General features: G+C 45.0%; 2 protein-coding genes across 9 annotated transcripts in view; one reads left to right on the plus strand and one right to left on the minus strand.

Annotated features, from left to right (window-relative positions):
• PPIL6 (peptidylprolyl isomerase like 6) overlaps nt 1–18,480 on the minus strand; it is a 31,321-nt gene extending 12,841 nt beyond the window's left edge. For 6 of the 8 annotated variants that reach the window (XR_007128134.1, XR_007128135.1, XM_047733734.1 and 3 more), the window contains exons 1-6: nt 18,346–18,480; nt 14,575–14,670; nt 11,393–11,581; nt 7,872–7,934; nt 7,601–7,748; nt 2,123–2,179 (exon numbers count right to left, since the gene is read on the minus strand). Coding sequence is in view for 6 of the 8 variants with exons in the window: in XM_047733734.1 (XP_047589690.1) it covers nt 2,123–2,179; nt 7,601–7,748; nt 7,872–7,934; nt 11,393–11,581; nt 14,575–14,670; nt 18,346–18,480 (688 nt within the window). In the remaining 2 variants the exon portion in view is untranslated. Of the gene's footprint in view, nt 1–1,516; nt 1,632–2,122; nt 2,180–7,600; nt 7,749–7,871; nt 7,935–11,392; nt 11,582–14,574; nt 14,671–18,345 lie in introns of all 8 variants that reach the window. The other 2 variants (XM_047733736.1, XM_047733737.1) reach the window with 2 other exon arrangements.
• A 502-nt stretch (nt 18,481–18,982) lies between these two features.
• SMPD2 (sphingomyelin phosphodiesterase 2) lies at nt 18,983–21,836 on the plus strand. The gene is made up of 10 exons (XM_047733732.1): nt 18,983–19,118; nt 19,325–19,421; nt 19,512–19,588; nt 19,930–20,023; nt 20,165–20,254; nt 20,491–20,573; nt 20,702–20,834; nt 20,924–21,028; nt 21,180–21,333; nt 21,434–21,836. Exons 1-10 carry the CDS (start codon nt 19,069–19,071, stop codon nt 21,817–21,819), a joined length of 1,269 nt encoding a protein of 422 aa, XP_047589688.1. The 5' UTR covers nt 18,983–19,068; the 3' UTR covers nt 21,820–21,836.
• Nucleotides 21,837–21,843: the final 7 nt, after the last annotated feature.

Genomic DNA, 21,843 nt, shown 5'->3' on the forward strand with positions numbered 1-21,843 from the left:
GGGATTCAGCTTATTAGGAAAGCATCCAGGAACATCCCTTCCCCATCTGCAATGTTTTATTTTAAGACCCAACTCAAAAGCTACTTTGGGCCACCGCCCCCAGCTCTCCCAGGTAGCTGTCGATTCTTTTCCACAGCGCCCAGTTCTTCGTCCGTAACTGCCATTGGCACCGTGCCAGTAGCTAATCCCTTTGAGTGTCTGCACCAAACCTAAAATCTTCGAGGCCAGAGGCTTGATCGTATCATCTTTGTTTCCTAAGGCCCTAGCACCATGTAGGCACCCAAGAGTTGAATGTTTATTAATGAATAAATAAATAAATGATGTCACTTGCCCGGTTTCATTTGATAAAGCTGGCTCCACGTGCACTTAGAAGGAAATTGGCTTTTCCTTTTCCCTTCACTTTGGTATTGGTTCAATATTACTTTTTTAAAACCTTTTCATTGTATTAAAATTTAGACATAAAAGCCATAGAAAACTAATATATAATTAAAGTTATTATTAGTTATTATAAGGGAAACACCCTTTTCATCCCCACTCAGGCCCGCTTTCCCAAAAGTGCCTTGTCTAGTTCAAAAGTAACCACTTCCCTGATTTTGAAATGCTCTCATGCTTAATATTTCCTTATACACTTGGCCCTTGAATAGCACTAGCTTCGATCTGCAGGGATCCACTCATATGCGGATGTTTTTCAGTGCAGTACAGAACTATAAATGTATTTTCTCTTCCTTATGATTTTCTTAACATTTTCTTTAGCTTATTTCATTGTAAGAAAATGGTTGATCAGTCTACGGCCATACCACCCTGAACGTGCCCGATCTCGTCTGATCTCAGAAGCTAAGCCAGATAGGGCCTGGTTAGTACTTGGATGGGAGAAAATGGTTAATCAACTGTTTGTGTTTTTGATAAGGCTTCAGGTCAACAGTGTTAGTAGTTAGTCCACAGCTATTAGTAGTTACTAGGTAGTGTAGTTTTTGCCATTTTATTATTATTTTTTTTAAAGATTTTATTTATTTCTTTTAAGAGGGAAAGAGAGCAGGGGAAGAGGTGGGGGGAGAAGGGATAAACAGACTCCCTGCTCAGCAGGGAGCCCAGTGCACGCCTGTATCCCAGGCTGAAGGCAGATGCATAACTAACTGAACCATCCAGGTTCCCCAGTCTTTACCATTTTAAAACACTTGTTATGCCTTTTAAGTCTCTTAATCTTCAAGGTCTGCGTCTATCCCTTTACTTTTTTTTTTTTTTTTAACTCAGAGAGAGACTGCTGTTTTCCTTTACTTACTTTTATCTGTTAATAAACCTGAGCTGTTTAACCTCTAGAATTTTTCCCAGTCCAAAGTTTGCTGACTGCACGTGCATGGGGCATTTCAGTAGGTTTCTGTGTTCTTTGTCCTGTCCTCTTGCCTGTAATACTTATGTTGAGAGGACAAGTCAATTTCAGCTTGTTTGATATATTGGCAACATCAGAGAGGTTAGGCTGCTCCAGCCTCAAACCTTACCAGGGACCTCTTACACTCACCCACTGTTGGCTGTTTTGAAGTTCTGCTATTCTCGAGTCAACCAGAAGTGCTGCTTTCTCCCACATGGATGCCGACACCATGCACATTTCATAGCTATAGGTAGTTTGTCCTCATCTGTTTGTATTGAGAATTCATTTAGATACCTTGTCACCTAGTTTTGTTGTAAATGTCATCCATGGCTTTTTAGTTTTTCTGTCTACTTACACAGTCTGTTTTTATGTTGGAATTTCAAAAAATTCAAAAACTGTGCCATCACCACGACCCCATCTTCCAAGGATCCCCAACATCAGTCTTAATGGGGTGATTATCAAAGTACCAAATTCTGAGTACGGGCATGGCAAATTAGAAGGCTTAAAAATATAAATTCCCTTTGACCCCACAATACTAATTCTAGGAATTTAGCCTAAAGGAATAATATAATTAGTCAAGGGAAAAAAATGTGTATACAAAGCTGTTCTCAATTGGACTGGGGTACCTTCCCCCACTCCATTTTTAACTCCCACTTTCAGTGTTATCCCAAACACCATCTTATTTGGAGTTGTGAATCATCCAGTCTTGTTAGATTTATCAGCTGATATAGACTGACAGAATTTAAAGACACATACCTTCAAACGTTGGTCCATAAATCGACTCTCCATCATCTCCTCTTCCTTCTACTATATCTGATAAATAACAATGTGCAAACATTAGAATTTGGAGCCTAAAAAAGAGTAAAGGCTGGAGGAAAAAGCTTTAAATTGTGATTCCATTTATACCAATGACTAGAGTAAGTTATAAGATACATAATTGTTCAATATCTAAACTATGAAAATATTACTATAGTGATTTCACTTGCATTTTGTAAGCACTTTAACACTCATGATTCCATTTCCCCTGATAATAACTCTTTGAAGTAGGCTAAATTATAATGCAGAACCTTTGAAATGATGACGTATTTAATTATAATTGTGGTCACAATTTAAAGGAAGTGTGTTCATATAAATTCTGCTTGCCTCACAAGTTATCCCATAGTCCCTCTTGCTTTTCAGAAAAATGGAAAGACCAGACTGAGAAAATGAAATAGGATCAGTGAGGTCTTTTTAGAGGAGGAATAAAAATAGATGCTCTAAAAAGAGTCAGTGTTCAAATTTTCATTCCTTGGAATCCCCAGTGTGATAATTCACTTATTTAGCCAGTATTCTGGAAAGGAAGTTCCCTTATAACATAATGAGGAGGATTTTTTTAACAAGTATTTATCATGTCCCAGTTTGCATTGTGCACATCATGCTCGTAGTTGGGCTCAGGCAGCGCTGCTACTGTAAACGTCCTCCACACACAAGTGACTTTTTCTCCATCCACTGCTGAAAGGGAAACAGAGCAGACTACTGGAAATAGCGGACTCTAGTAGAAACAAGGGTCTCTAAGCTCTGTACCCCCAGCCTCCCCATCAGCACCTCTTTACTTCTTCCTCTCTCTCGTTCACCTTCCTGGAGCACAGCATACAATACATCTCTGTTGAAAGACTGTGCCATTTTAACTCAGTGTGAGTGAGTTACCTATAATAAACGTGCACTGTTTTAAAGAAATCGGATGCAACAGCAAGCACGCATAGAGATTTGATTCAGGACAGGCATGTGGCATTTAAATTCCATTCATGAACGGGCTCAGAAGTTGATCATTGAGCCGGAAGTCTTCAACCCTGCTCTGTCTGATACTCCCCGCATGGTTCACCCAGAGCCCTCGGCATCTCTCAGGAACACACTGCAGTGGCTGAAGACTAAATCCAGGATTGGGGAAGTCGAAGGTCCTCCAGCACCAATTCCTTCTGATCGTAGAGTTCAGTTTGCTCAGACAAATCTGCCTGTGGTTTGCCACCCCTACTGACTCACTTCAGCATCTGTGGTACTCCTTTGCCCTGTCTCTCTAGAACACCCACCATTCCTCTTGCCCTTTGCTTCCCATCTCCCAGGGAAATATTTTATATTGACACCCTTTCAGTCAGTACTTGAATTCAGCCTTCTATATCTAATGTTATTTCAGTACTTCTGACGACAAATTCCACAATGCAGAGTAGTGGTCCAAAGTAAACTTTAAAATCAGATGACTTTGATTTCAATCTTGATGTTAGTTACCTTTTTCAGGCCTGTTTCCTCATCCGTATAGACAGGAATAATGGTCAGTGTCTTGCAGGTAATCCTGAGGATTAAAGGAAATGACGTTCTACTGACAGCACTTAGTGCAATGCCGGGCAGAGCATCAGGCTTGTTCATGGGTGGCCATGGTCATGCAGCAATTGCATGCTTAGGGAGTGCATCTTCTCATTACCACCATCTGCACCCTCATTATATTGATGATGATGGTGATGACAAAATGTATTAAACTCTATCTCAAGAAGTCCTTTGGAAAGCAGCAAGCCTTGTGGGAGCCACAGACGGAGAATCCCACCAAAGTGGCTTCACGACTTGATATCTTCTTTCGTTTTGTACTTTACAAATGAGTAGAATATATATTTCTTATTTATCTGTCCCTTTATTTATTCATCCTTTCAACAGTATTTTTTTAAGAATTTACTATATACCAGGCACTGTTCTGGAACCTGGGGATATAACAGTGAACAAAATAGATAAAATCCTCTACCTTCGTGAAACTTATTTATAGTCTAATGAAGAGAAACAGGCACTAAACAAATTCTTGAGGAAATATGTAATAGTATGTCCAGTGATGAAAAGTGCTATGAACCAAAATAAAATATTTTAAAAATAAAAATTAGGGGATAGGAGAGCAGCAGGGAAGTGGGTGAGGAGATCTGTGTGGATAGGAAAGTGGTAGTTTTAAATAGGACGGTCAGGAAGTCTTGCTGAGATGAACTCTGGGCAAAAATCCAAAACAGATTAGAGGCTGAAGTAAGGGGCTCACTGAGGCATAGCTGGGTGGGGTGTGTCCCAGGCAGAGGAAAAGCAAAAGACCTTAAGCTCATGTATGCTTGATGTGCTTAGGAAACAGCAAGGAGGCCAGTGTGTGGAGCAGAGCAAGGGGAGATGTCAGAGGATGAGGTGAGCTAGGGGGAGTGTAGACCAGGTAGGCCCTGCTGGTCCCATCAGGCAGCCACAGTGTTGGGAGGCATCCTGAAGCACAGCACAAAACCACATTTAGCATAAAACCACATTAAACCATATTCCAAAATTCTCCCCACAGTCCTATGCAAATCTGGTATCTGAAGGGAGAATATTTATAGAGCTTGGTACTTCCAATATACCATGTCACTGAATCCTGAATCCTTGCCACGTCCTATGATCTCATACTTTCCCCCATGTTATGATTAAGAAGCTGATTCAGAGATGCTAAGTGCCTACATCCTAAGTGGAGCAACTAGTATGTATCAGTTGGGTTTGAATCTAGTAATCAGCACTTGTTCTCAAACTGTCCTTAACTAACATTGTTGCTTTGTCATTTGAAATCATGAACCAGATCTGTGCATGCTACTATTTGGAAATTTTATTTCAAATAAGTAAACAAACAAGTCATATTACCCACTTTTCCCACCTCTAACCAGAAACCAAACAAAACAAAAAACATAGCATCTGAGAGCCCAGAACATAGTAGTCAACACTGAACTAAGTTTCAGGAGACCCTGATATTGGCCCTCCTTGAGGATGGTTTTATACCAAAAAATACTTGAAAACAATCTACATGTTCACCACTGGGGAATTAGTTACAGTTGACCTTTGAACAATGTAGGGGTTAAATTAAATTTCAGTTTAACTATTAATAGTCTACAGTTGACCAGAAGCCTTACTAGTGACATAAATAGTCAATGCATATTTTGTGTGTTTTATGTATTATATGCTGTATTCTTACAATAAAGGAAGCTAGAGGGAAAAAAAAGTTATCGAGAAAATCATAAGGAAGGGGTGCCTGGGGGGCACAGTCAGTTAAACAACCAACTTTTGGTTTTGGTTCAGGTCATGATCTCCAGGTCATGAGATCTAGCCCCACATGGGGTTCCATGCTCAGCACAGTCTGCTTAAGACTCTCTCCCCATCTCCCTCTGCCCCTGCCCCGCATGTGCGCACATGCGCACTCTCTCTCTCTCTCTCTCTCTCAAATAAATCTTTGAAAGAAAAAGGGTCGTCCAGGTGGCTCAATCAGTTAAGTGTCTCCCTTTGGCTCAGGCCATGATCCCAGGATCTTGGGATTGAGTCCTGCATTGGGCTTCCTGCCCAGCAGGGAGCCTGCTTCTCTCTGCCCTTCCCCCTGTTCATGCTCTCTCACTCTCAAATAAATAAATAAAAATAAACAAAAAAGAAAATCATAAGGAAGAGAAAATACATTTACAGTACTGTACTGTAAAAAATCAGTGAACCCCCACAGTTCAAATTCCTTATTGTTCAAGAGCCAACTGCAAATTAGTATAGCAATATATGAAAAACTAGACATACCCTAAAAATTGTACATGTTTATGTTTATTGACACAGAAGACATACCATACATGTATATGAAGTGAGAAAATAATGAGGTTAGATAACACTATGGGTGATATGATCTCAGTTTTGGAGAAACTGAGGAAAAAACAGTTAATTTTCATACAAATGCCTGGCATATTTCTCACCAGCCTCAGAATGTTCCAGATTGTAGAAAAATAATTAAGCTTTATTAATTTTAAACCTCTGCGTATTTCATCAAGTTCAAGCAAAATCTCCTTACACTCTAAGCCAATTATTTTAAAATTGCTGCCTGATTGTTCCCTGTGGGATGCCTTCCAAAAGGCCTTTGAAATTTAATTTTGTGCTGTTAGTCAGAGACCTAGTCTGTGTGAAGTCAAAGGACTGACCTGAAAAGAAAGCGAAAATGGAGAACAAAATGCTTTACCTCTTTCTTTTATACTGTGACAATGTAACACCTTTGGTGAGAATAAGTTGTTTTCAAATTCCTACCTTTAGGAAGTGTCTTAAAAGCACTGTATTTTCTAGGTACTCCTATTTATTTTGGTGAGCATTTTTTTTTTTTTTAAAGAAGTGCAGGAAGGGGAGAGAGAGAATCTTCATCAAGCCCCACACTGGGCATGGAGCCTGATGTGGAGCTCAATTACTCGGGGGCTCCATCTCATGACCTGAGATCATGACCTGAACCAAAATCAAGAGCTGGATGCTCACCAACTGAGCCACCCAGGCACCCCTATTTATTTAGCTATTTACTTTTTTAAAGATTTTATTTATTTATTTGACAGAGAGACAGTGAGAGCAGGAACACAAACAGGGGGAGTGGGAGAGGGAAAGCAAGCTTCCTGCCGAGCAGGGAGCCTGATGTGGGGCTCGATCCCAGGATGCTGGGATCATGACCAGAGCCGAAGGCAGACACTTAATGACTGAGCCACCCAGGCACCCCAAGGTGCCCCTATTTAGATGAACATTTAAAATTATATTTTTTATATAAAAGGTATCTTCCTTTCTTGTATCACTTTTTAATTTGGAATATTCTGTGTAACAAAACTTTATAGATTTGTTTATTTCAAAATTTAGGACTTTTTTTTTTTTTTTTTTTTTGACAGAGATTGAGATCACAAGTAGACAGAGAGGCAGGCAGAGAGAGAGGAGGGAAGCAGGCTCCCCGCTGAGCAGAGAGCCTGATGCAGGGCTCGATACCAGGACCCTGGGATCATGACCTGAGCTGAAGGCACAGGGTTTAACCTGCTGAGCCACCCAGGTGCCCCAAATTTAGGACATTTTTTTTTTAAGATTTTATTTATTTATTTGACAGAGAGAGATCACAAGCAGGCAGAGAGGCAGGCAGAGAGACAGGAGGAAGCAGGCTCCCTGCTGAGCAGAGAGCCCGATGCGGGACTCGATCCCAGGACTCCGAGATCATGACCTGAGCCGAAGGCAGCAGCTTAACCCACTGAGCCACCCAGGCGCCCGAATTTAGGACATTTTTTAAAAGTATGAATATCTTAATCATTTCGGGCATATAAAATATCCTTTCAATATATGTAATATCTAATATAAATATATGTAATTCTTTACGTACTTCACAAAGGTAGATAAACAAAATTCTGGACATTCTGATTTGATGTTATAATTAAGTTGCATTTAAGATTTTCAGCTTACCTCCTCCTTGTATCCAACCGTTCGGTACTACTCGATGAAAAATTGAACCTACATAATGTAGCCTGATTCCACTTTGAGAATACTCTGCTTTTCCTGTGCATAAGACTTGAAAGTTTCTACATGTTTTGGGACATGCATCACAGTAGAGCTACAAATAAAAATAAAAGGTTTCAAAGATTAAATATTTAGTATTTTGACAGTTACAGATTCTTACCTCCACCTCCCACTTATTAAAAAATAGCAAAAATAAGAACAACAAAAAGCCTCTTACCTCAAAAACCAGTCTTCCAATTGGATAAAAATCAATAGAAATGTCCAAGAACACAAAAGCATGCTATTAAAATTAGTGAGAAAAAGAGAATGCAGGTCAGTATCTTAGAAGAAAGTCTTAGAAATGACCTAAAATACCACAGAATAATGTTTTTGGTGATAAGATTTCAAAAGCAGGGACACCTCGGTGGCTCAATCAGTTAAGCTCTGCCTTCAGCTCAGGTCATGATCCCAGGGTCCTGGGATCAAGACCTGCATTGGGCTCCCTGCCCAGTGGGGAACCTGCTTATCCTTCTGTCTGCTACTACCCCTGCTTGTGCGCATGCTCGCTCTCTGACCAAAAAAAAAAAAAAATTCAAAAGCATCAACAGTGGATAATGTAACAGCAAAGTTAAAGGAATGACTTAAAGAAGTTTGTTTCATTTTATTATATCAAGTCTTTCCAACCTATTTAAATAACATGCTCTTTAAAACCCTTTAGTAGTGAAGCTTTGAATAACCTTTACCTGCACGCCAGACTGAGAACACATGGCCTAGTTATCCCCTACACTGCAAGCTAGATGTGGAAGAAACACTAGTGGGTCCCTTTGGGAATTTTCTGTTTTGAGTAATTTTGGGAAACATCCTGCACGAGTGTCATGGGTTTGGTTACATGTGTGCTAGAGTTTGAGAGAGAGCGCCAAGGAGCTACCCAGAGCCAGGCCACGTCCTTTCCGGGTGGGAAAACAAGGACATCATATCCATAGGAGGTATGGGACCAGAGAAAGGGAAGAGAATATGCTGTGCTTTCGCATTATTTCAGTCATGATCTCATGCTCCCAGATGCTCCCAGCTCTCGTTTTCATCTGGCATCCTTTCTGGTAGAGACAGCTAACGTTTGTGTGATCTCGTCTAGTTTTACAAAGAGGCATCCAGAATGAAAACACGGTCTCCATCATGGTAGCGTTCATTTAGGGAGCAGAGCACATCTAAATGGGGTACATTTCAATTCTGGGACACCATTCTCATACAGAAAGATGGCACCTGATTTAACAGGCTGCATAACTTGCTTTGCCCTATTTCTTAAGAACCTAGGAAATATAAATAAAATCACTTTTATGGTATCACTGTCACTACTTTATGTCACTTATGCCTTTTTTTTAAATTAAGAGACTGTAATAATATTGTGTTATCTGGCACCCAGGAATGTAGTATTATGTCCATAGTAATTATGATTAACTTTTTTGTGCCTCTCAGCTTCTGTACTACAAGTTCTAAATTATAAGAGAATATTATAACTTTATTATAAGAGGCATAACATAGTAAACGTCACAGGCTTGGGCAGAAAAAGATGATACGCTAGAATTCATGATTCATTTACGAAACGGGTAAGTCCATTCAGGCATCATTAAACTTCCCTCTTTGTCAATATATTATCTTTACGCAGTTGTCAAGAGTGGATAATTCTGACAATTTTAATGAAAGAGTAAATAAGCACAACACCAGGTAATGTCACCTAGCAGCCAAACATGCAAACATAATTATCTGGTATATCATTGCAACCCAGAAGTCAACAAGTCCCTGCATCAAGAAAAATCTAGCCTCTGCACGAAAAAATTTAAAGATTTTCTCTGGAATCCGGGTCCTTCCTTCTTACTGCCATAAATTCAGGCTGTCATCATCTCTGAGCCACACTACTCTAGCAGTGTTCCAAGTGATCACCCTGCCACCAAGCTCTCCCTACTCCACCCTGTTTTTGCACAGCCCTAAAACTTTTTCCAAAAAAGCAAAGATTAAGTCATACTCTTTATGAAAAGTTCTGTTGGCTCAGCTCCCTTCTAGAAAAAAAGCTAACTTCTTAGTTTCGAATGGAGTTCAGAATGGACTAAGTTCAACCTTTCTTTAGTGGATCTGTTTGGGTTTTTTTTTTCCTCCCCCTCCTTAACATCTGGGGATGTTTCCTATTTGGAGAACTCCCTCTGGGACCCCCACCCTTTCAAGTCACTAAAGACACTATTCTCCCTCCCCTCCAACTCTGTGAGAGCCAGGGTCTCTGGGGATGCGACTTGGGTTGGATTAGTCTGGTTCTCCTGCCTGGGGCGTTGGATCTCCAGGGAATGATGCAAAGACACTAGTTGAGAAGTACTTCTCAGTGAAGGTGGCAATGTGAACACAGGGCCAGCAGGCACCCATGGCAGCATCCCAGCTGCACACTTCTGGAACGTGACTCTGGCCACGTTTTCCTGCTGCCTCCCTTGGTTCCTACCTGCTTTCCAAAACCTGGTTCTCCAGCTTTCCTGTCAGTTGTGAGGTTATCAATATCCTTTCAATGCATACCTTTTCTCCTTAAGTAGCTTGGTATCGGTGGTGACTGATATGCTCATTTTCCCAGCCTCATTTCCTATTATTCTGGCCTCCTTGCTGTCCCCTACCCTTCCCTGAATACACCGTGCACTTTTAGACTCTTGTCCTTGTAGGAATTAACTGCTGTGAATATTACATTCCTCCCCTTACCACAGAGTTTTTAGTATTTTCCAAGCACATTGTTTATTCATCAGACATTTACTGAGTTCATACTATGTTTCAGATTGTGCTTAAGGCAATTAACAGTTAAATGAAGATGAAGGAAACAAAGGTCTTTGCCTTTTTATGGCTCAAATCCTAGCACTAGGTCTTTCTGTGGGCATAGGCCACTATAAGAATGAAATGATTTTCAGCACGTGGTTCTTCATGTTGTAACAAGCTTCTGAGCAGAATTACAAAGTACTTTTACCTCTACTGCCATTCCACCCTGATATCTGTCTCTCACCCTCCTGGACCTCAAGCTTCATGACTGTCCATTGGAAACCGGTCCAGATCCTTAGCTTGTCTGGTCCTGCTCTTGCCAACTATGTGTCATAATTTAAAATGTCATCTTTCAGGGCGACTAGGTGGCTTAGTCAGTTAAGTGTCTGCCTTTAGGTCAGGTCATGACCCTGGGGTCCTGGGATCGAGCCCCGTGTCGGGCTCCCTGCTTAGTGGGGAATTGCTTCTCCCTTTGCCTCTACCCCATCTCACCCCCTTCTTGTGCTCTTTTTCTCTCCCTCAAATAAAATATTTAAAACGTCACCTTTCTTCTCAAACTTTCTATTTGCTTAGTGCAGTACCTCTCACTTAGGTGTTAGAAAGTACTAATTAAAATTTTTCATACTAAAGGGGAATGAATGATTCGCTTGAACTTCTCTGAAGCACGGGGAGGCTCTTTATGTTTTAAAATGGCTAATTAATGCATATAAATCTCTAATGGGGAGTAGAAATGTTTGAGCAGGGGTGCTCTCCCCATGCAGTCTGCCTGCTGTGAGGTAGGCTTGCTTTGCACACTGTTCAGTCAAATCCTGCAATATTATATATAATCCTTTGCAACTGGATTATAGACCGTTGAGAACTTAAAACCTAGTGTTCTACCGTTTATATTCCTTTGTGAGGATATCAGTAATTTATGCTGAATCAATATAAAATGATGAAAGATTCCACTATTTTTCTTTAAAAATTAGTGTAACTTACCTTGGTGTCTGTTAAGAATTTAGCAGCATAATCCACAGTAAGTGCCTCATAAAGTTCAGGGGGCTTAAAATCAACTATATCCCACATCTTCTGAGCCCATTTCTGAAGATCAAATGCATCACCCAGGAGCTGATTGTTAACAAAACACATCACATATGAAGAATATTCCCAGATTTCATTCTTGAGTTCCTATAAAGGAAAAGGATTAAAAAAAAAAAAAAAAGTGTATTGTGGTTGTGGTTGTGGGGGAACCCTATCTTGCTATAAGCACAAGCCAGAGCTTGGGATAGATTCTAACTGAATCTTTTTAAAAAATGGATTTTTTTGCCATCTTTTAGAATTTTGCTCTCAAATAGAATTTAAGAACATTTTTAAGAGTCCAACATAACTGAAAGCAAAGAATGACCTAAAAGTAATACTAAAAATGGTACAGTCATTAAAAGTAGACAGTGATCTGGTAATAAAAATTTTTGTGCATAGCATACGTGTTATGTCAACTTGGAAACAAAATGTAGTCTCTGGCTTCGTTTCTGAGTACATTTTACTGTGTGTATACTTGGAAAGGCTAAGGGTTCTGAGTAATGCATGGTTTGCAGTGCCAAGGATAGAAAGAATGATTTTCTCCTGGAGTGGGTTCAGGGAAAGGAAATGCCTCCTGGGGGCCAGCAGGGACTTCTGGTGCACTCCAGTGTAAGGAGGGAGAGAGCTCACCTTTGTCAACACTTTTAAGTCTAAGCCCCTTAAAATGAAGTACATTGGTGTGTTTATCCAAACACTAACGGTCAACCTCCTACATCCCTAGTGTGTGACCCTGAGTAATGCCCCCTCGGAAGATCCGGTTTATTATGACCCAGTCCCAGTCCTGGCAAAAGTATGAATAATTTGGGACAGCTGTTCTCAAATTTTAGCAGGCAAGCAGAATTACAGATTCCTGAGCCCCACCCGAGTTTCTGATTCTAGAATGGGGCCTGAGAATTTGCATGTCTGACAACATCCCTGGAGATGCTGATGTTGCAGGGCTGGAGACCACACTTGGGGAACTGCTGATTTGGGGAACAGTTTACCTCCATCTTGCCAATTTGCTGCACTCCCAGCTCTTCTCCCAGATTTCATATCCCATCCTGACACCCATATCAAAAACTGGTTCAAGGAAAAGAATAAACAACTTCATGCTGAACTATAAATTACTGATAAAGCGTGAGGGTCAATAGCCCCTAAACTGTTTAGATTTATCAGTGTTATCACATTTTATAGAATACTTAACTTTAAAAAGGGACGTTTATTTATCCCAGCTATGGCTAACATGGATATTTATTTAACCTGGTGGGAGAAATGCAGTAGAAGGTATGCTTTACTCGGAGCCTGATGATGTAGATGCTTCATTTTCGTGTGTCCTCTGTACAGGAGGCCTCCTCTTATGCCTCTAGATAATGGCCTGGACCCAGTGGTTTCTGGGGCTTTCCAGCACTGAGACATAAGATGCTGCCCTTTTTAGAGGGGAGAGAAAGGCCTTCCCAGAGGCCCAGAAGCCACCACCCAGGGAAGGCATTACATTCTGCTAAAACATAAGGCCAGCCCAGACCTAACCTCAGATGTGCTAAGAAGCACCACATATGACACAGTGCACAATGCTTACATTGAGGAAGGACAAAACCTGGCCTGAAACAAGAAAAGGATAAAGTGACAGGTGTCCAAGAGATGAGGGTGGGAAAAGGAAGAAAGGAAGGATAGGGAATGAAGAAAAGGTGGAGAGAAGTAGCGGTGATTACCTAGAAAGCCTCAATTGGGCCCCAAGGGAAGAGCAGAAGGAAGAGAACACAAAACATCCCAAGGTCAGTAACCCAGGCTGAGATGACAGGAAACTGCAGAAGAGAATCCACACTGGTCTAAGAATCCAGTGGGATCTGTAAGAGGAGTGGGTACAGACCACAGAGCTCGAGATCATGGCTCTCCTGTAGGTGGAGAGCGTGAGACTTGTAGGCAGTTATAGTAGTTTGGTGATAAAAATTAAGAAAAACATATTTTTGTTAAGGTAACCAACTGTCCTGACCAGCGGTCCCAGTTTGTCTAGGACTGCCCCAGCTTTAGCATTGAAATTCTGGCTCCCAGGAAAGCCCTCAGAACCAGGCAAAGCAGGACCACTGGACATCCCAGTTTTAAGGATTGGAGTTAATCTATACCTAGGTCAAAGAATAGTGTGTGGCCTATAATAAGCTCCATATGTAGGTGTTTGCTACTATTCTCTCTGAATTCAATGAGAATGTATTATGGCTCTGAAAATGGTATGAGACTTAACAAATGTATTGTGCACTCCGTCCTGCAGCACTCATGTGACGGCACAGTGGCATGAGTATTATCGTGAGACGGCACAGCATTATCTATAGGATGACCACAGGGTCACAGGACATCCTCGTGCAACCAGCGCTGGTCAGGGGACATGGGATTTCATCAGCCACTGGGGAGATGGGGTGGGGCAGGGAAACCAGGACTGGGACTTTACAGTTCTGGGCCAGGGATGGCAAGCAGGAAGTGTACCCCATTCCCACCTCACGCCAGAATGAGGTATGGCTGGGCCAGGATACCACCTTAGAATTCTTCGTGTCACGTGTTCTAAGCAGCATTACCAAATGGTCAGGGTTGGCACCCAAGAGGAAATGTATCTGCTGTCCCTAGGCAGGCTCTGCTAGCCCTGGGGCCTGGGGTTTTCCAAGGGTGCTGTTAGTGGGGAGAAGGCAGAGAGGAAGCTTAATTAGGACAAGGTAGTCGTATGGGAACTTGGTGCCTGTCACAGAGCTCCCAAGGCCACAAGCCCCCCACTGTGTCTGTGCTGTAGACCACCAAGACCTTCCAGAGTAAAGACCACAAGTGCCCGGGTGTCACAGGAAGTGTGAGTAAGCAGTGTGCAGGGAGAGCGGGCTAACCATTGGCAGGGGTAACTAGCAGCACTGAGAGTCTGAAACTTACTTTTATCCCATGGCTTCCAAAAGAAAATCCTGTAAATGTTTTACTTTTTCTTAAAATGAGCCTGGTAAAATGATTGAAATGATTTAGGAAAAGTACATAATTTAGAGAAATTAAATCTAGTTGCTCTAAAATCAGTACTCCTGTTTTTCCAAAACAATGCATAGTTGAGTGATTGAGGCAAAACTTTGCTCATTCCCCATACCCCAAGTATACTTTACCCTTTTTTTCTCCTGTAGATATTGATCCCATGCAAATTCTTGAAGAGGAACTATTATAGGATCTTCAAATTTGGATGGATAATTAGTCTTCAGAGCCTAGGTTTCAAAATAGAATAATTATTTTAGAGTGAGTTCTCTTTTAGAGTTGAAATCATTTCCATTTTTTATGGGGGCTTCAGGTTTTATACAGCACATACCCAGGCCACACAATCTGGCTTAGATGCCCCCTTCTTGCTCCCAGAGGCCCCTGTGCTTACCTCCATTAAGTCACTCCCCAGCTCATCCTGGAGCTCTGGCTTACTTGCCTCTCATTATTCTAGAGTATGAGCTCCTTGAGGGCCAAGACTATGTATGTCTTAGTTTTCGTGTACTCCCAGTGGTCTCAACATCTGACACACAGTGGACCACCCACACATAGCAAACGAATGAGCAAATGAACAAATAAATTTCGTGATTTGCCATGTTCTTTTAGGACCAGTTTTTCCCTAAATTAAACTCTTACTAAACTGTAGTGGATCTACAGATTTTTTTTTTTTTTTTTAATGAAAAGAAGATGTTACTTTTTTTTTTTTAAACTAGTGTTTTTTTAGTTTCAGGTGTACAATATGGTGACTCAACAGTTCCATACATCAGTGGGTGCTCACCAGGACCAGTGCCCTTCTTAATCCCCAGCCCCTGTTTAACCCATCCCCCTCCCTCTACAGATACTTTTAACTAAAGCAAATGTTATTAATTTATTGATATGTGGAGAATGACCAAAAGGATATTGGTGTGGTCACACCCTTTGCGAAAAAGTGAAGTAAATACTAAATATGTTAGGTTTAGATCCTGAGCATGTTTTGGTTTAACATATATTATTTTGTCTATATGGATCAGAGAAGATTTTTACTGGTTAACAATCCCTGTCAAAAAAAAAAAAATGTTAATTCCTGGTATGTTGCATTTTGCTTCCTGGTTAAGCAAGAGAAGGCAGGTGAGGCATGAACAGGCCTCATCTTTCTGAGTGGGGCTGAGGAAGAGATCTGCCCAACAGGGAAAAGTGACAGCTGGCTGCTGCACTGGGCGCCGTCTCCACTAAGGACAGAGCTTAGCGGTCCGACTGTGGCCTAAAAGAGGACACTGGCCTGGCATGCTTCATCGGGGTGGATTTCCAAGGGGGAGAAACCAGGGCGTGAGTGTATCCTGCCCTTTGGACCAGAGGGCAATAGCAGTTGGGTCATTTCCTTCTTAGACTCTTGCCCAACTAACAGGTGATGATGTGTCCTTTGTCACAATTCTAGGATCAATACTCAGTTTGGGGCAATTGTGTTTCTAACTGGGGGCCATATGGAATAACTAATAAGCCCAACAGTTTTCAAATTAAGCATACTTCGTCATACTTTCTTCATAATTTGGTGTCTAGAACAGACTACATCCAAATTAGAATCTATGTAATACTCTCCACAAATCTAAATTTCTGACAGTAAATTAGGTATTGAGGATTGCTCACCAAATGATCATGTTGTGAAATTATTCAAAGCCATATCCTTTATTAAGGTCAAACTAACTCAATTTACAGTGATAGGTTTTCATTTCCAAAGAGAGCTACAGTAGGCCAAAGCTTAAGCAAGGGAAAATTAATGTTACTAATATAACAAAGACATTGTAGGCAAGCTGTGGCCAGTAGGCCAAATCTGTCTTTTTCTAAGACTTGAAAGCTAAGAATTTTCAGATTTTAAGGAGTTGAAAAGAGATGAAAAGTTGACATCTTTCGTGTCATGTGAAATTATATGCAAGTCAAATATCAGTATTCATAATTAAGTTTTATTGGAAAATCACCATTTATTTACATATTGTCTGGCCACTTTTGTTCAAAATCTAGTTGTGACTGAGATCCCTACAGTCTGTGGCCCTGAAAGCCTAATAATTTAACATCTAGGCTTTACAGAATAAAATTGCCAACACCTTCTCTACAGTGTGGAGCAGGCACAAAAAACTTGTGCCCTCAGAAAAGGAGCTAAAGAAAAGGGAAAAAATTTTTCCTTAAATTCATTAAATACAGCTTGAGCCATGAACTTTATAGATCCCACCAGCCCAGTTAACAGCCCACAATTTCTGCTTATTTTGATGATCCATGTATCGTTTTCACAGATTTACTGCTTATTCTCTTCCTCTTGATATAAACCTCACCTGTTCCACAAATTACTCTGAAACTGAGCAAAGGAAACCTCACTTAAAATGGCGTCGGGAGGGGCGCCTGGGTGGCTCAGTGGGTTAAAGCCTCTGCCTTCGGCTCGGGTCATGATCCCAGGGTGCTGGGATCGAGCCCCACATCAGGCTCTCTGCTCAGCGGGGAGCCTGCTTCCCTCCTCTCTCTCTGCCTGCCTCTCTGCCTACTTGTGATCTCTATCAAATAAATAAATAAAATCTTTAAAAAAAATGGCGTCGGGAGGCCAGAAGGGGGAGCTCTCATGCCTTACCACCACCCCTCCTCAATTGCAGACCCGAGTAGGTCAGGAGACAAACCTTGCATTCCCAACAGGACTAAGTCTGTTTTACTCCTCCAGCAGAAGGAAGGGAAAAATGTCTCCTTGTTCCGCACCAACCGCAGCCAGTAAGATAATCAGCCAGTGAGAAACTGTCACCACCCTGAACTCTCTCGCTTTCTGTCAATGGAGTTTTCTTCAGAGCAGCCCTTCCCAGCTTCCTCCTCTTCTCCATAAGGTTCCTGTCCTTTGATCTGCCAGATTGCCTTGGTTTGCCATAGCTTCTATGTCCCAGATTGCAACTCTTGTGCTATTATCAAATGTACCCATTTTGCTAGTAAAATAACTGGCTGTTTTAAGGTCGACAGTTACTATTTCTGTGCTTGATATAATTACAAACTTTTCTTTAACTTGGTGAACTTAGAGCCAGCAAGAAGGCAGGAGTTGCTTAAGATTTCTTCTGTTAGAGAACATTTTGTGTCAGGTATCCAGCTAGATACTTTGGGATACACAAACATGCACGGGGCATGGTCCCAGAGTCTGGTGGGGTTTTGAAGGAGAGAATTTTGGGATAATCTTAACACTAGCGTTCCCGGAGCAAATCCCAAAGATGTGCTGAATTCTACATTTCTCTTGCATTTGGGTAGTATGTGTGCTGCACCACTGCGGACCTGGCCAAGTTCTTCCAGTTGCTTAAAGTGTTTTTCCTTTTATATCGTTCCGTGTGTTTACAAAGAAATATCTGGATTCTCCAAAGCACTCGTGGGTCATTTGTTGAGAAATCCCTTAAGCACCTAATTCGAATGCAGTAAATGCTAGAGAAAATTTAAAGGACGGGGTCCCAAAACACTTCCCAAATGAAGTTCCCAAAAATCGCTTGGGGAGGGAGTTCGTAACAAAACAAAAAACAAACAAAAATCAGTGGTTGGTTATACCGTATCACTTCTTCCTAAACATTTTTTCATGAATTTTTAAAAATGTATAACGCAAGTAAAAATTGATGTGGAAATAAAATATGTGGATAACCGGGGGGGGGGGGCGGGGGACAGGGGGGGATAGGGGGGGATTACCTTCCCTCACCCAGCAAGGTTCTGAACCTTCCTTCACTCCGATCCCCCTTTAAAGGTAGCCCTTCTCGAAGTGGAACGTCCACCGGACCCGACCCTGCCCCCTGGGACTTACGGACTGAGCCTGGCCCGCCGGGACACATCCCTACCTCCTCCCGGAACATCGACCCCCGTCACCAGGAGGCGCGAGACCGGGAGACCGGAAGGGCCGCCCACACGTGCGGTTTCCTCGCGGTTACCTCAGCAGCGCTCTTCGCCACCTGAAAGCTGGAGCTTTTGAAGAGCCCCACCACCTTCACCCGCAGCGGCTGCTCCGGCGGCGACCGCGAGCGGCACGGGGCCGACTTGGGCCAGCACTGCTTCGGGCTGGCCATGGCGGCGCTGGGGGACTGCTCGGAGCACAAACACTGCGCGTCGCCGGGCAACCGCGCGGCTCCGCCCCCGTCCCCAGCTGGGAGGAAGGACGCGAGGGGCCCGGCAGCGACGGCCCTGTCGTCTCTCAACTTTGCTCCTGTTGTTGGTGAGCCGGGCGAGGGGCGGGAGAGGGCGCGCGGGCGGCCGGGGCCGGAGCTTCCGCGAAAAGGAACGGGGAGCTCCACGGGGGCCCCGCGTGCGTCGGCCCGGCCGGCCGAACCCCCCTCTGGTCTTCCCCCTACAGGGACGTCGCGCGCGGCCCTCGCCCGCCGGCAGTGCCTGATTTCGCGGTAGATCGCCTTTCCCGGTTGGCGTGCAGCCCGTTGAAGGGGGCCGCGGGGACTGGGCCGGTTGCCCGCGGAGTCGGACCCCGGCCGAGGGCCTGAGCGGCGCGGGCTGGGAGGCCGGGGCCTTCCGGGGCGCACGGGGGCGGGGCCGACCACCTGTGCGCACCGCCCCGGGAGGCGGTGCCGCCCGCCCTCCCCGGTTCCCGCTGCGGCCGTCGCCGGGGAGGCCGTGCAGTCCCGCGCCCGCGGAGCGTGCTCGCCATGAAGCCCAACTTCACTCTGCGACTGAGGATCTTTAACCTCAACTGCTGGTGAGAGGGCCGGCGGGGTGGGTCCGGGGCCACAGCTCCATTCGCCCCCTCAGCCGGAGAAAGGCGGCGTCCCTCACATCCGGGCCCCCGCTCTACCCTGTCCTCCAGCGTCCGGGGGCGGGGGGCACCCGCACCTCCGGGCCCGCTGCGGCCCCAGCTCCCGCGCGCCTGCAGCCATCGCCTTCCCGGGCCCTTGTCGTCCTCAGGGGCATTCCCTACCTGAGCAAGCGCCGGGCCGACCGCATGAAGCGCCTGGGAGACATTCTCAACATGGAGAGCTTCGACCTAGCTCTCCTGGAAGAGGTGGGCAGTGTGGAGCTCGTGTGCACCCCTGACTGGGACGGGCTAGGGGGCGGCTGGGGACGCTTGAAGGGACTTCACCTCTTCCCTCAGGTGTGGAGTGAGCAGGACTTCCAGCACCTGAGACAGAAGCTGCTGCCCACCTACCCAGCTGCCCACTACTTCAGGAGGTGAGCGCCTAACCGGTCTGGAAGCCTGTTGTCGGATCGGGAAGCTCTCGGTCCCACCCGCCCTTCCCTATTCCACCGGCACCCTCCCTCTGTCCTCCGGGTGTGGGTGCAGGAGTAGGTGGAACCCGGAAGATTTGCGCTCTTCAGCCCATCCCCGGCTTATCAGGACACACTGTATCGTCCCACAGAGGCTGTTGCCTGCAGCTTTGCTCTGGTGCTGATCTCAGCAGCAAACAGAGAAGATAAAGTAGCTGATACAAGCTGGGAGAAGAGGGAAGGGAAGAGGCCTGGGTCTTTCTCTTTCTGCTTTTCTGGGCTATTAATCAGGACTTGGTTTGCAGTGGTATCATTGGCAGTGGCCTCTGCGTCTTCTCCAAACATCCTATCCAGGAATTCACCCAGCACGTCTACACCCTCAACGGGTACCCCTACATGGTAAGCCTTAGCTCTCTTCCACTTTCATTCCCCCCCGCCCCCCAGTAACACATGGTAAAGGAGGCCAACTTCCGTGGGCTGCAGGGGATGGGCAGAAGGAAGATAGCCATGCCCTGAGTTCCTGCTCCCTCTTGCCTGTAGATCCATCATGGAGACTGGTTCTGCGGGAAGGCTGTGGGGCTACTGGTGCTCCATCTAAGTGGACTGGTGCTCAATGTCTACGTGACCCATGTGAGTGAAGCTGGCAGGGCTGGGACAGGCGTCCTGGTGCTGGGAGGGAGAGATGGGACTCCTCTAGTTGGGCTGCCTGAGGGTGAGGCTTGGGGATCTTCTGAGGTTAGCGGGCTAAAAAATGGGTTTGCCCATTTTTTAACCAAGTATCATGCCAAGAGACAGACACACACGTGATTAGCCCCTCAGAAGGGACCGTCAGCCTCATGTGCTATATGCTCACCTGTCTCCCTCAGCTCCATGCCGAGTACAGTCGACAGAAGGACATCTACCTAACACACCGCGTGGCCCAAGCTTGGGAACTGGCCCAGTTCATCCAGTGTGTGAGCCGGGGCTTGACAGGGGAAGTGGGATGGGATCAGGGGTTGAAGGGTGGCAGGGCCCCACTTATAGGAGGGCAGAGCTGGTCAGGGAAGAACGCCTGCCTCACCGACCTGGTTCCCCCAGCCACACATCCAAGAAGGCCGATGTGGTTCTGTTGTGTGGGGACCTCAACTTGCACCCGAAGGACCTGGGCTGCCGCCTGCTGAAGGAGTGGACGGGGCTGCATGATGCCTACCTGGAGACCCGGGACTTCAAGGTGAGGACCTTGATTATTTCCACGCCTACTCCCCCGGCGTGTCTCGTCTTTCTCCCCCACGTCCTAGTGTGAACCACTTTTTCCTCTAGGGCTCTGAGGAGGGCTGTACCATGGTACCTGAGAACTGCTACGTCAACCAGCGGGAGCTAGAGCCATTTCCGCTTGGCATCCGCATTGACTATGTGCTGTATAAGGTCAGTCTTCTCCGTGTGTCTTCACCCACCGTGTCTCTGTCTTTCACCAGCTTGTGCTCATCTTCTGTCCAGCTAGTCTAGTCTTAGATCACTGATGCCTGCAGAATGGGGAGAGGCCCTCAAAGATGTTTCTGGCCCTGACTTTTCCTAGGCGGTTTCTGGCTTCTACATCTCCTGTAAGACTCTTAGAACCACTACAGGCCATGATCCTCACAGTGGCAGCCCCCTCTCTGATCACGAGGCCCTGATGGCTACTCTGTGTGTGAGACACAGCCCCCCCCAGCACACCCCCAGCCCTACTCATGGTAAGTCACCCCCACCCTTTCCCTGGGTCCCTCCCCACCACAAGGCAGCCCCTCCATGCTGACCCTCTCTCTCCTGCCCCACTGCCCTGCCTTATTCTAGGACCAGAAGGGTCACAGTTGATCAGTGTATTAAAGGAGGCCTGGAGAGAGCTGGACCTGGGCGTGGCTCAAGCCCGCTGGTGGGCCACCTTCGCCGGCTACGTGATTGGTCTAGGGCTGCTTCTCCTGGCCTTGCTGTGTGCCTTGGCAGCTGGAGGAGGCGTCAGGGACGTTGCCATACTACTCTGGACTCCCAGTGTAGGACTGCTGCTAGGGGCGGGGGCGGTCTACCTCTTCCACATGCAGGAGGCCAAGGGCTTATCTCGGGCTCGTGCTGAGCTCCAGCATGTGCTGGGAAGGGCAAGGGAGGCCCAGGATTCAGGCCCAGCATCTCAGCCAGCCCTGCTTCTAGGGCAGCAGGAGGGGGATGGAACTGAGGAACAATAAAGCTTAACATTTTCGTGGCTCTGG

The sequence above is a fragment of the Lutra lutra genome, chromosome 6 (genome assembly GCF_902655055.1).
Source record: "Lutra lutra chromosome 6, mLutLut1.2, whole genome shotgun sequence".
NCBI classification, from domain to species: domain Eukaryota; kingdom Metazoa; phylum Chordata; class Mammalia; order Carnivora; family Mustelidae; genus Lutra; species Lutra lutra.